The sequence below is a fragment of the Sceloporus occidentalis genome, unplaced genomic scaffold (assembly GCF_023333645.1).
Source record: "Sceloporus occidentalis isolate IW3139 unplaced genomic scaffold, rSceOcc1.0.p SCAF_150, whole genome shotgun sequence".
In the NCBI taxonomy this organism is placed as follows: domain Eukaryota; kingdom Metazoa; phylum Chordata; class Lepidosauria; order Squamata; family Phrynosomatidae; genus Sceloporus; species Sceloporus occidentalis.
In genome coordinates, this window is record NW_028317130.1 from 1,325,923 (window position 1) to 1,341,139 (window position 15,217).

Genomic DNA, 15,217 nt, shown 5'->3' on the forward strand with positions numbered 1-15,217 from the left:
AGGTTGGAACAACTTTGGGGGTTGAACACAAGGGTTGCCTAAGACCATTGGAAAACATATATTATTATATTATTATATTAATAATTTTATGATTGGGGGTCACCACAACATGAGGAACTGTATTAAAAGGCCACAGCATTAGGAAGGTTGAGAACCACTGATCTAGACACAGAAGAGTCAGATATCCAGGAATTTACAGCTCCTGATGCTAGAACTTTGAGTTCAAGGAACTGAGAGCTGAGACAGTGTGTGTGTGCAAGTAGTACTCCTCAGCAGGAGGCAGCAGATGCTGAGAACATGCTACCGCCCTTTGAAGATTGTCAAAAAGATAAGGAGAGACTATGCTGATCCTAGAGGCTGTTAAATAGGAGACACTGATTCATTAAGCATCTGGTGTGTTGACACAGCATCCTATAAATGTCCCAGCAGCTCCCTTGTGTTGTTGTTGCTTGCAACCACTCTGTCTTGGTGACTGGCAGTACTCTTTGGTGTTAGATGTTTTCTTGACCTTGGACCTTGGGCTACAATTGATGACTCTATTTTACTCCTTCCTAGCTTTATCTGGATTACTAAATTGCTTTAAAATCTTTTGGTGCAGTGGATGACTACCTTCTTGTTTCTCCCTTCATTTTGCTGGACAGTCAGTCTGTGATTGACCAGGACTGCATAAACTACTTGACAGCTCTTGCACTCCACCTGATTCCTGGGTCACTTGCTGACTGGAGAATAGACAGACTGCAAGCAACCCAATGCTGGCAGCAAGGAGACATTGCTCCAATAGAACAAGGTTCCAGCTAAGCAAGTAAATCAACTTCACAGTTGTAGTCAATCTGCAGGCACAGCATAACCAGCAGGAGGTTATTCCACCTCCACTGGAATCTCCTAATGCAAGTTCCTTGTGTCTCCACCAGAGAAATTTGATGGCTCCCCAGACGAGTTCCAGGGTTTTTTTGGCTCGTTGTCAGCTGCCTTCAGCTCAGTCCTGAAGACTTTGCTACTGACCAGACAAAAGTATTCATAATCAGCCGGCTTACTGGTCCAGTTGCAAAATGGGTCACCCCCATTCTCCTCCAGTGAAGTCTCTCCTGGCCAACCTTGCTGACTTTCTGAGGGAAATAGGAAGGGTGTGGGAGGACACCATGCAAACCAAAACTGCGAACTGACACATCCATCACTTCTGCCAAGAGAAGGAATCTGTTGCCACTTGTACTACTGCTTTCTGGCAATTGGTTCAGGCCTTAGTCTGGAATGGTGCAGTACTGAGGACCAATATAGAGAAAATTTGGCTGATGATGTCATGAATGAGCTGGCCTTGCATTCTTGCAGAAGTTGACTGAGCAATGCTTGTGGATGAACGGGATGCTGGAAATTCACTGCCAGGCTTGACAAGCACTGGAGTCTAGGGCTGCACTTACCTTCAGTGTCCCTGCATCCTCATTAATAAGACAAGCACCACTGGTGCCCAACGCAACAGTGGAGCTCATGCAGTTGGTTGGGGCTTGATCTTGGCTTCCATTGGAAGAGAAAGAGGCAGGCAGACCTCTTCTGTGGCACTTCTGGCCATTCTGCCAAGAATTCTCCCGCAAAAAGGGGATTCCCCACACTACTAGGAAATGGGTCATCCCAGGCCTACACTGAACATATGACTATGAAATCAACATAGTCACTGTGGGTCCCATTCCAACAGACTGCCTCTCCCCTATCAGAGCCAGAACTCACCACACTGTGGGATATCCTGGGGAGGGGGGGGGGGGACTCCTGCACTGCAGCTTCATCTGTGCAACAATTACAGAGCCATCAATCAGATCACCATATGAAACAAGTATCCCATGTCACTGATCCTGGATCTGGTTGGAGCGGCTATGTAATGCTTTAGCACTAAACTAGGCCTCAGTGGATGAAGTGATAAAGGGAAGATGGTATTCCTGGTGGCACAGTGGTTAAATGCCTGTACAGCAGCCACTCACTCACAAACCACAAGGTTGTGAGTTCAATACCAGGCAGGGGCTCAGGGTCGACCCAGCCTGGCATCCTTTCAAAGTCGCTAAAATGAGTACACAGCTTGTTGGGGGCAATTAGCTTACACATTGTAAACCATTTAGAGAGTGCTGAAGTGCACTGGTAAGTGGTATAGAAATGTACTTGATATGGCTCTTCTAGATCCGTTAGGATACTATGAATATACAGCAGGCCCTTCCCTTACACGGGGATCCGTTTCGGATCCCCTGTGTAAGGGGAAATCCACGTATGCTCGCGCCCATTGCAAACAATGGTGTGTGTGCTTGCGGATCAGGGCAGTGTGTGCACCATGGTGCATGTGCCATTACTTTAATTGTTGCACAGCTTCCTTCATGTGCATTACCATCATGCCCTCTGGGTATGCAATTCCCTTGCCATCTTCCAATGAATGACATTTTCTGAAATTACTTTGATCAGTTTAGCATAATTTATTTAGATGCCTTTTCGATATATTCTCCTAACTAGGAAGCTCACAATGCCTACACAGCCATTCTCCAATGACTGTAGGAGCACCAGCTCTATGTCAAGCTAGAGAAATATGCATTTGATCTCCCTGCTGTGGACTGAAGTCCATATGGACCATTGCAACCTTGAACATCTCTTGGTGGCCCAGAGTGGAAATTACAGACAAATGCATTGATTTTTATTCTTTGCAAACTCACCTATATTTCCTGCTCCTAGAACAGGCAAGTTTTCTTGACCTTGGGCCAGCTATGACTTATGATTCTATTTTGCTCTTTGCTGGCTTTGTTTATCTGGACTACTAAGTTGCTGTAAAGACTTCTGGCCTGGCTGATGACTACCCTCTTGTCTCTCCATCTTGCTGGATAACCTGTGACTGACCTGGCCTAGATTAACTACCCAGCAGCTCTTGCACTCTAACCAATTGATTCCTCAGTCACTTGCTCGGTGGAGCATAGGATAGAGGTGAGTACTCAGGGTTCTGTTTAAGACCTGGTATTGTTCAACCTCTTTATAAATGAATTGGATGCATAGAAGGCATGCATTGTTTATTATTCATTACTTAATTATAATTACATGTATATGTTGTCTTTCTCCCAGTGTGGGAACTAAAGCAGTTCAAAAAAGAAAAAGAATCAAACCTAATAATAAAAATGTAAAGTCAATTAAAAACAATCACATTAAACATCCCCCCATAAGAGGCCTCCCTGAGAGCAATTACACATTAAAAGTCTGCTTAAACAAAAAGATCTTCGCCTGCAAGTAAAAGGAGAGAAGGGAAGTGCCATCCTAGCCTTCAGAAGAAAGGAATTTCAGAGAGTTGGAGCAGCCATTGAGAAGGTTCTCTCCTGTGTCCTTGCCAAATGAGCCTGTGATGAAAGAAAGCTCACCTCTGTGGTTCTTAAGGCTTTAGCAGATTTGTATTGTTGTGTTGATTTGTACCAAACTGTATCAAAGTATACAGTTGGCCCTCCATTTTCATGGGGGGTCCATTCTGGACCACCCCGTGAAAATGGAGGCTCACACATATCCAAGCCCCATAGGCTTGAATGGGGCAGGTGCCCGCAAGTACGCACACAGCAAGTGCTGCGGGGGCATGCCCCATTGGAAATAACGTAGGTCGCCCCTCTGTGAGTATTCAGAGTCATGGATCCCAGATCTGCAAGTTAGGAGGGGCAACTGAATACATTTTTAAATTGTTCCCATAGGTATTTAGTTGAAATTATGTTCACTAGCACTAAATTGTATACAAATACTTTTGGATAATTTTTCATGGTTTTTGGTTTGTTGTTTTTATAGTGCAGGCCATGAATACCCAGTGGGTGACCTTGGGCAAGTTACACTTTCTCAGCCTCAGAGGATAGCAATGGCAAACCCCCTCCAAAGAAACTTGCCAAGAAAACCCTGTGATAGGGTTGCTGTAAGTCAGAAACAACTTGAAGGCACACAACAACAAACTACAAATTGTACTTTTTGTTACTGCTAACTCCTTTTGATTTCTTCTTAGAAAGAAAACTGAGTACAGATACTAAAAAAGAAAAGAAATCGAAATTAATTAAAGTAATTTTTATTACAGGACATTCAAAATAATTATTACTTTTTATCCACCCTTGAGGGCCCTGGCAGGAATATATAAATGCTTTAAATATATACATACATGCATAAATACATGCTGGTTTTTATTATAAATGGCTGGTGTTCAAAGTTACTTGAGATGCAAGAGGAGTGATGTTAACAAAGGTGCACAATACTATATCCATTTCTTCTCTTGGAAAATTACAATGTCTTCAATTTTCCAAAGCTCCACTCACTTTCTTTTTGAAGATTATTCCTTTTAACATAAAGTTCTTTATAAAGCAAAATTAGCAACAGCTGGAATTTTGTTTATAGCTGTACTATTTAATATAACATTTTTAATTGTAGGCTTTGTTCTATTTTTAACTGAAGGCACTTAGAATAACTCTAATATTGGGTTGCTATGAATTAATCTCTGAGGACTGAATTATGTGTTCTAAGGAACAAGTGACAGCTGCTGAAAATAGCAGTCTTGTTTTCATGCACACCCATCCCTCTATAATGCCTATCACAAGTTATCCATGTCCCAGCTAATTATGTTGTCTGTTCCCAAAGCTCTGATCCAACTCACTGAAATGCAAAATGGGTTGGGTTCAGATTTAGGCAGCTGCAACTAAAGTGGCAGAGGTAGACTTGCCTTTCTTGTTCCTCCAATAGAAGATCCCCTGAAGCGATCTCCCAAGGAACACAGACAGTTGGTAGACCCTTCTGAATACAACAAGCTAAGTGTATTAGGGATCCTGGAAAATCAGTAGATCAGTGTACTAAAAATACACTTACAAGATATACTTCTGTCTGATTTTCAGGAAACCCTCCCCAACCCACTGTTTCTTGTACCAAAACCATTCAGTAACGTCTTCAGACCTTCTCAGAAGCTTTTTCAATGTACTGCAGGAGACTAGAGGTAGGAAATTCTACTTCTACGAACCCAACTGTATGTGTCTAAGACAGTATGAAACCAAAAGACAGAAAAATATAGACATTCTACTTTACATTTTCAATAGAAAAAAATTCAAATATTTAAAAAGGGCTATCATATCAACTCTTAACCTTCTCTTCTCCAGGCTAAACATAACCAGCTCACTAGGTCTCTCCTCATAGGGCATGGTTTCTAGACTCCTCACTATTTTGGTCACCCTCTTCTGGACATGCTCCAGCTTTTCAACATCCCTTTTCAATTGTGGTGCCCAGAAATGGACACAGTATTCCAGGTGAGGCCTGACCAAAGCAGAATAGTGGCATTATGACAGTCGGGCCTTGTTATCTGCCGGCTTGCCATCCAGAGATTTAAGCATCCGTGGACAGCAAGCCCCTATTGTCTCCAATGGTAGCATATGCAAATGGCTGTGCCTCCATTAGGTACAGTCCTCACTGTCCCCAGTGGCGGCTCATGCACATAGGTGTGCCACCATTAGGGACAATGGGACTTCAGGACAACAGGGCCTTACCAGTGCATGGAGGTACAGCTACATGCAAATGTTGCCATTGGTGATAACGGGGGCTGTACCTTATGGCAGTGCAGTCAAGTGTACATGCCTCTATCGGGAACAATTGGACTTGAGGTCCTGCAGTTTTCAGTATCCATGGGGAGGTCCAGAACGGTTCCCCCACAAATACTGAGGTTCCACTATACTTCCCTTGATTTAGACCAGTGATTTCAGTAGGCGGTACATCCCTCCTGGGGTGTGTGGAAGGTTCCAGGGGAGTTGGAGAGGGGGAAAGGGGTGGCGGCAGAGGTCTCTAGTATTGGTGTGCAAGAAAGACAAGGAGAACCTATTAAGGTCATTTTGAATTTTGTTCCTCTTCTCTAGGGTATTTGCTATTCCTCCTAATTTGGTGTCATCCACAAATTTGATGAGCATGCCCTCTATTCTTTCATCTAAGACATTCATAAAGATTTTGAATAGCACTGGGCCTAGGACAGAACCCTGTGCCACACTACTGGTCACTTCTAATGAAGAGAAGCCATTGCTGAGCATCCTTTGGGTTTCACCAGTCAACTAATTAGAAATCCACCTAACAGTTGTATTGTGTAGCCCACATTTTACTAGCTTGTTTGCAAGAATACCATGGGGGACCTTTTCAAAGGCCTTACTGAAATCAAGATATGCTATATCTACAGCATTTCCTTGATCTACCAAGCTGATAATTTTATTTTTTAAAAGAGGCATGACTTAATCTGGCATGACTTTTTTTTTTTTTTGAGAAATCCAAGTAGACTTTTTTGCGATTATGGTATTCCTTTCTAAATGCTTACAGATTCTCTGTTTAATGATCTGCTCTAAAATCTTTCCTGGTATTGATGGTTGCATCCACACTGCAGAAATAATCCAATTTGACCCCACTTTAATTGCCATGGCTCAATGCTATGGAACTGTGGGAACTGTAGCTCCGCTTTGGTGCCACAATAAACTACAATTCCCACAATTCCATAGCATTGAGCCATGGCAGTTAAAGCAGGGTCAAACCAGATTATTTCTGCAGTGTGGATGCAGCCAACCAGATGATAATTGTTTGGATCCTCTGTTTTCCTTTTTGAGTTAGGAACAACATTTGCCCTATTCCACTCTGCTGGGACTTCTCCTGTTTTCCAGCAGCATGCAGGAGCACACTGTTCATACTCTAAAAACAAGGGCTTTCATGGTTTAAGTTTATTGTTATGACCTAATGTAGTCATAGTTCAATTAGGAATCAAGTAATACACTCAATTACCCCAACTAATAGCTTAAGAACAATTGTGAACCAAAATGAAAGGCTAGAAAGTTTCTAGAAAATATATTTTACAAATGCTTAGGGATGCTAAAGATGCAACCTCAAACCATCATATCAACCTCTAGTGCAGGGATGGGGATATTTGGGCATCATTTTGTGGCCTTGTGCCCCCCTGAAGCCTTCTGCACTCCCATCTGTAAATAACTATAGCTATTTTTCACAGTTTTAAAATGTTGCAAAACATAGCAGTGTAGCGCCCATAATCTCCCATAACTTGAAGAGCCAAGCCACTTACAAATTGGTCAGAAATGAAACTGGAAGTGATGGGACATCATTTCCAGTCATGTTGGCACATCAACATGGCCCCTGGGATGACATAAAGGTGAAAAATGGCCCTGCTCTCTCTGCAGCTGCCCATCACTGCTCTAATTTAAATGCCTACAAATCTTTCCTCCATTTCACCTTAAGATTCTGAACATATAAATACCATTACTTAATTACTGGCAACTTTCTCCCAACATTCCTCATCTGCTTCTTGTAATGTCTTGCCCAGTGAAGTAATCTGGAAATATGAAAAGCTTGCCGATTTTGTAATATCAGATTTATACATTTTTCAATATCAAAATGTTTTCTAACAAACATATTATATAAACATTCTTACCTTTTTATCTTCTCTGGCCTTTTTGCCACCACGGTGAGATTCAAACATGTTTTGCATATGAAATCCTTTTTTAGACAGTTCATTCTTTTGTGATATTAGATGAGGCTGACCAAAGCTCCCATTAACTCTGTATCTGTCAGCAGGAATCTTACTCATTGGAGGGGGAAGAGTTCCACAGTTAACACTCGACCAGCCATCTGTAGAATCTGTGTATGACTCTTGGTCACTTATACATCCATGTTGCCAATCTCTTAATACATGAACTGGCAACCATTTTTGATTGGAAGCGTCCACAGAATTCTTCTTGGATGGTGTAACTGAGCTTTTGGAAGAAACTAATGGAACTTCAATGCGAGCTGAAGGAGCAAGGAATTTACTTAGCTGTTGAGATTTATTCTGTAACATTGCTTCTAATGCAGAGTTTCCTTCTTGTTCATGATCAACATTCCAGGATGAAACAGCCTGACCTCTACCTACGGGGTTGTCCTGTATGCTACTAGGAACATATTTATTTGAACTAGTTCCTAGATCAACCACCAAAACTCTACTGCTTTTCTCTTCTTGATTAAAATTGCCAATACCACTGTCACTATTACTACTCATACTGTTATTCTGATGAACATCGGCATCTCCATCCAGAAAGGCTCTTGCTCGCACTCCCTCTATGAATTCTCCCATATCCCTGTACAATACAGAGACAAACTGAAGAACAGGTAGTGATGACATTGGAAATTCTAGACAACCATTTGTGTCTGGATCTGCTGTACATTCCAATCTAAAACGCCGTGCAATTCCTTGGTGAATTTTATGTTGAAATAGTTCTGGATCCACCATAAACACATGACATGATGTCCTCAAAACAGTTTCTTCTTCCTGTGCCAAACTTGCATCATCAATAGTTTGCATAGTAACCAACCCAAAAAATCTTCTATCATCAGGGCACATAGCACTAAATGCTAGCTTCTCTGCAGGATACTCTGCTATCACACCAGATTTGTTATTGCAGAGTTGAATACAGTCATGCATAATCTTCATCACTACCAACGAATGGATTTTTTGTTCTGCCCGAAGACGTCGCATACATCCACGAATAGCTTGCAAACTATCATATTCCAGATTTGAACTTGAATAAGGAAGTTCAATTGATCCTAGGTAGCCTACAACCATGGCCACATTTAAAATGCTTGCATCTAATCCAAAATACTCCTGGTTTTCCAATCCAGTTCTAAAATGTGAATCATCATCATTCAAGGTTTTGGGCAGTTCCTCATTATAGAAATCACTAGAGTTATTATTTACACGTTCGGGTAGTGTTTCTAATTTACCTGCAGCTATTTCATTCACTGGCATTTGCATTCTGGTTGAGGTCTGTATATTACCAGCACAAACGTTAGAATTTTCAAAGATCATGTTGAAAATCCCACCAGACTGCATTTCCTCAACAACCTTCTGTGCTCTGTTAATACCCATTCCTTTTGAATCAAGCTTTGGTTTAAGCCAACCCTTTCCATCATAAAACCCAACTTCTTCATCACTTGAACAAGAGTCCATGTGGCCAAGCCCTTCAGCAATGACCATGTGTAAAACGCCAGAGCATTTGCCTATTAACTTCACCACATCTTCATGGGATGCATTCTTCACATTGATTTCATTTATTGCAAATATTTTATCTCCTGCTCTGAGTCCCACATAATCAGCAGGGCTTCCTTTTAAAACACAGCTAAGAATACAGGGAGCTTGACCAGAAAGAGTAAACCCATATCCTGCTCTTCCTCTAGCAACTTCAACACTTCTTACGCTGGAACCTTGCATACGCATCTGGCATTTCACTTTCTCTCCTGGTCTATACATGCTGGTATTTGATGGAATAGGTAGCCTATGTAATCCAGAACAAATGTTTCATGGGATGCTGGAAGGGAATGTTCATTTCTTGATTGTGGTAGGTCCTAAAGAGGGAAAAAAGTTATTTAGAAGTAGCCACCATTCACTTCTTTTGTTACTATTGAACTTAATGTCTAAATACATGATAGTTAAGCAGGGAGATTGACATAGAGACTTTCTACATGCACTAGTATCACTCAATACAATCACAGACTTGGTGTTCATTTGTGATAAAAGCACCACTTTCCTGAGTACCTGGTGTTTGCTGTACTATCAGTAGGTTTCAAACTGTCTCATTTTCTTTACATCCTTTTCTGTATACAGTATAATTGTGGCAGCACCACTTTTCTTTTGTGAAAAGAGATACAACAAAACCTCACTTTAAACATAGAACCACCACTAATATTCCTAAGTTTGAAAGTTACAATATTTGACTACAGTACTATCTTATTAGCATACAGTGGCTTGGCTCCTGTTGCTTAGTCCAAACTGCAGTAGTCCTGCTGATTCTATTATTGAATGGTGAGTCAACACATAAGTAAATCCAAATGAATTAATTGGTCTTCTCCAGTCAGAGCTAACAACAGGATTTGGGCTGATTTAGAGAGCCAGAATACTGATAATCTGGATTTCAGACTGCTCCCCCTTGCTAAGTCTTCTATTCCAGGCAAATGCTTCTCAGTAGTTGCCCCAAGAGTCCTCCAAAAGTACAACTAGTGTCAAATCACCCTTGCTTCCCTGCTTTACTCAGGGAAAGCAGTTCCTGTGAGAGGAAGAGATTAGAAACAGTGTACTTCTACAGTGAGAAAAACACAATATGTTTTTTTAGCAAATTTAGCAGATTTAGCAAATATGATGGGCAACTGCATTTCCTGTTTACCCCATTTCTAGTTATTAAAACATTTTGAACTTAATATTCTATGGGAAAGAATTTTTTAACTATACTGTAACACAAGACAGTACAGTGGACCTTTGTTATACTCTGGGGTTTGGTTCCAAGATCCCCCATGTATAACAAAATCCATGGATGTTCAAGTCCCATTAAATATAATGACATAGCAAATGGTGTCCCTTATAAAAAATGGAAAATCAAGGTTTGATATTTGAAATTTATACTTTTTTTGAACATTTTCAAACCGTGTATGCCTGAATCTGTGTATAAAAAATCAGTGTATAAAAAGGCCAACTGTACTAACAAGAGTTGTTTTTTTAGTTTTCTGGGTCCTTGCACAACAAGTAAGATAGCTGAAGTTCTCACTCTTCATGTCAAGGGATATTAGACATCAAGGGATATTATGCCTGTTGCTGCTTTTTCAAAATTATTAGTTGTCTAAGAAGCACAATCCTATATTCTTATGCCAGTGTTCCCTAAGAATCTTCAGATGACAAGAAGATTCCCCCTAAACATTAGGAACAACTTCTTGACTGTTAGGACTGTTTGATGGCGGAATAGACTTCCTTGGGACATGGTAGACTCTCATTCTTTGAAGGTCTTTAAACAGAGATTTGGATAGCCATCTCTCAGGAATGCTTCAGTTATGTATTCCTGCACAGGAAGGACACGACTAGATGCCCCTTGCTGTCCCTTCCAACTCTATAATTCTTTGTTTCAGTGCAAATAACTAGTTAGTAGAGCATTGCTTCAGGATGGGGAAACATGAGGCTGGGTATGTTTGGGTCTGAAACCAGACAATCTTCATAGTCTGCTGGTAATTTCACCATACTTGAAAAATTTGGAAAGAAAGTAAATGATCCATAAAACAAACAAACAAAAAATGGATCCTATTTATGATTTATGATTGTGATTTATGAAAATAAATAAATAAATTTATGATATACGAAAATAAGGGGCTGTACAGACTGGCATCAAAGGCTGGCATGGGGGTGTGGTGTCTGCATGATGCATGCCCTGACTCCGCCCTCATGCCAGCATGATGCCATGTACCCCATCACACAGCAGGCAGCATCATGGAGCTCCTCTCGCATTACCTTAGGGGCAGTTGGTTCAGCCCCTAAATCACCCAGAATAAATGATATTCCAATCGAACTGCTACAATCCATACACACAATCAACTCCAGTGCTAATCAACATATGTCAATAAATATGGAAAACAAAATTATGGACAATAGATTGGATACAATCAATATACCTTCCCATTCACAAAAAAGGAGACACAAAAGACTGCAGCAACTATAGAACCATACCATTAATTTCCACACAAGCAAAATTATGCACACAATTCTGCAACATAGACTCCAACTATGCATGGAGAGAGAGAGCCCAGAGATGCAAGCAGGGTTCAGGAAAGGAAGAGCCACTAAGGACCACACTGCAAACATATGATGGCTAATAGAGTACACCTAGGAATTCCAAAAGAAAAACAGCATGGGTTTTATTGGCTATAGCAAAGGCTTTGACTGTACATATCATGAAGTGCTATGGAATCCTCTTAAAGACATGGAAGTGCCAACCTATCTGATAGTCCTGATGAGCAATCTGTAATGTACTGTACTGTTAGAACAGAACATGGAGAAACAGAATAGTTCCCAATTGCAAAAAGGGGTCAGGCAAGGCTGCAACATTGCACCCCAGCTGTTCCAACTTGTGTGCAGAAAATATTACATGATGAGTAGGCTTGGACACAAAGAGGGAGAAGTGACGATAGGAGGAAGGAATATCAACAATCTAAGAAATGCAAACAGCACCATACTATTAGCAGAAAGCATAATGGACCTGGAACAGTTACTAAGGAAGATCAAGGAAGAAAGAGTGAAGGTAGGCTTACTGCTGAACTTAAATGGAAGAAAAATAATGGCCATGGTGGGACTACACAAATTGAACCTAGACAAAGGAATAATAAGGAAATCGAAATAGTAAGAGTTCCTTTACCTTGGCTCAAATATTGATCAGAATGGGGACTGCAGTCAAGAAACAAGAAGACTAGGAATGGGGAAGACAGCTATGAAAGAACTAGAAGAAATCCTAAAGTGTAAAGATATACAACTGAGCATAAAAGTTAGAAACGTGCAAACCATTGTATTCCCTATTACCATGTACCATGTGAGAGCTGGACAATAAAGGAATCAGACAGAAGGAAAATCCATTCATTTGAGATGTGGTACTGGAGAAGAGTGCTGAGGATACCATGGACAGCCAAAAAGACAAACAAATGGGTCTTAGACCAGATCAAGCTGGAAATCTCCTTGGAAGCCAAAATGTCTAAGCTGAGGCTGTCATACTTTGGTCACATCATTAGAAGGCATGACTCATTGGGGGGAAAATAATACTAGGAAAGGATGTAGAAAGAGGAAGACCACATGCTAGATGGATGGACTCTATTAAGGTGGCCAGAGTTATAAATTTATAGGACCTACGCAGAGCACTGGAGGACAGAGGTTCTTGGAGATGTCTCATCCACAGGACTGCCATGAATCAGGCTTTACTCAAAGGCAGTTAACAACTTTTTTGATTTCATGTTTATAAAGTATATCTTCCAAAGAGGTCTAAATCAAATTAATATATCTCCATAAACTATTAAGTATCCCTTTGGCACTACCAGAGTGTAAAAACATAAATGAGGCATAGGGACCCATATGATTTTGACATGAGATCTTTCTTTACGTGGGGGATCTGTTCCGGACTCCCCCACGTAAAGCGAATTCCACCTATGCTTGAGCCCCATTTAAATGAATGGGGCTCGTGCATGCAGCGGCATATGCACACCATGGGTGCATACTCCATTGTTCCCTATGGGACACGCCACACCTTTTCCCCACGTACGCTGAAAGCTGCATAAAGCGCACCCGTGTATGACACGAATGCACTGTAACTGTAAAATCTCAGTTACGTTGATGTCAAGATCAATTGTTATAGCATTCATTGTTAAAGTATTCATGAGGCTCTGTGCCCCAGAAAGGTGTATACCACAGTATAACCATAAAGTATGGAATCTATAATATGGACAGGTTGCATACCTGTAACGCTATTTCTTCGAGTGGTCATCTGCAAATACATACAAATGGGTTATACTGCACCTGCGCAGTGCTGCTCAGAAAACTTCTAGAATCACTGGGCAAAGTTAACTTTGCATCTTTTTGGCGGTAGCATCCATGTTTTTGCACTGTGGTTGCAGAGTAAAATAAGGGATCTGTGATGTTTATGGTTCAGTCTGTGAGTATGGATGTGATCTGATTTGAACAAAAAGTTTGGGGTGGATCCCATGAAAAAAATTCTGAGGATCCATGCCAAGGGTGTACTCAAAAGCACAGGATATATGGTTTTATGGTTCAGTCCAGGGAGACAGGTAAATGTTTTATTTGATTGGAGTTGGGTATATCCTCTGTAAAAATAACAAGGATGGTGATGAGAGCAAGAGGCCCCATTTTTTAAATTCCATCCAGGTGGTTTTTATCCGAACCCTAAACCTTTAATGTCATCTGCAAAAAAGTCTGTGGCTGCATCCACATTGCAGAAATAATCCGGATTAACACCGCATGAACTGCCCTGGCTCAATGCTCTGTGACTCTGGAAATGGTAGTTTGTTGTGGGCCCAGAGAGCCACAACAAAGTACAATTTCCAGAATTCCAGAGCACTGAACCAGGGCAGTTCATACGGTGTTAATCCGGGTTATTTCTGCAGTGTGGATGCAGCCTGTATCACTCCAAACATTTTAGTTTGGATCACATGAGCAAAACTCAAACATCAGGCTAACCTCTGAGATTCTTAAAGAACCTCCATCATATGTACCTGTTTCTACTGTGGCAAGCCCTGGGTTGGTTATTCATCGCCCTTTGCTTCCTGCTTTGACAGTGGGATTAACATCCCAAGGAAAACCCACACAGAAACACCTGGGAGGGAGTAGGTGCTTCCCAGCTGAAACGCAAGGGAAGTGGCACAGGAGAGCACATCCAGGGCAGAGGAAGGAAGGAAGGAAGGGACAAAAAAGAAAGGAAGGAAGAAAAAAGGAGGGAAGGAGGGAGGGAGGGAGGGAGTAGGGAAAGAGAGGTTGGAGAAAAGGGAAGGAAGGATAGAAGAGAGAGAGATGGAGAGAAAGGGGGGAAGGGAAGGAGGGAGAAAAGGGAAGGGAGGAAAGAAAGAAGAGAGAGATAAAGGAAGGAAGGAAAGATAGAAAGGAGGGAGGGGTTGGAGAAAAGGGAAGGGAGGATAGAAGAGAGAGAGATGGAGAGAAAGGAGGGAAGGGAAGGAGGGAGAAAAGGGAAGGCAGGAAAGAAAGAAGAGAGAGATAAAGGAAGGAAGGAAAGGAAGGAAAGGAGGGAGGAGTTGGAGAAAAGGGAAGGGAGGATAGAAGAGAGAGATGGAGAGAAAGGAGGGAAGGGAAGGAGGGAGAAAAGGGAAGGCAGGAAAGAAAGAAGAGAGAGATGAAGGAAGGAAGGAAAGGAGGAAGGGGTTGGAGAAAAGGGAAGGGAGGAAAGAAGAGACAGAGAAAGGGAGATAGAGAGAAAGGGAGGGAGGGAGAAATGCGGGAAGGAAGGGATAGAGGAGGGAATGAAGGAATGAAGGGAGAGAGGGAGAGAGAAGAAGCAAGGGATGATGGAAGGGAGGAGGAAGGGAGAAGCAGGCAGACAGTGAGACTTGTTGAACTGAGAACCTTTTGTTTCCAGGCCAGCCTTTCTCGGCCTCCTCCTTTCTCCTCGGTCTCCCTGCATCTGAGGAAGCAGAAGCCCCGGGCAACCAAAGCTCCTGCTCCCACCTTCTCTCTCTCTCTCTCTCTCTGTGGCTCTCGGTCTCGGCGTCAGAGCCGCAGCCTGGGCTCAGTGCTAAGGCATCTGGGGAGGGTAGTTTGCTGTGGAACCGAAGCAAAGCTCTGGATTCATTGGCACGGAGCCAAAGACCGTTAAAAGCGGCGTCGAAGCGGATTACTCCTGGGGTGCGGAGGCCCCTCGCC

At 42.0% G+C, this 15,217-nt stretch overlaps 1 protein-coding gene across 3 annotated transcripts in view; it reads right to left on the reverse strand.

Annotated features, from left to right (window-relative positions):
* The window catches only part of LOC149280660 (regulator of G protein signaling 12-like), a 91,832-nt gene that overhangs the window by 76,538 nt on the left and 77 nt on the right, over positions 1-15,217 (reverse strand). For all 3 annotated transcript variants that reach the window (XM_089500188.1, XM_089500189.1, XM_089500190.1), the window contains exon 2: positions 7,430-9,375. In XM_089500188.1, the coding sequence (XP_089356314.1) occupies positions 7,430-9,280 (1,851 nt within the window). In that variant the 5' untranslated portion in view covers positions 9,281-9,375. The remainder of the gene's footprint in view (positions 1-7,429; positions 9,376-15,217) is intronic.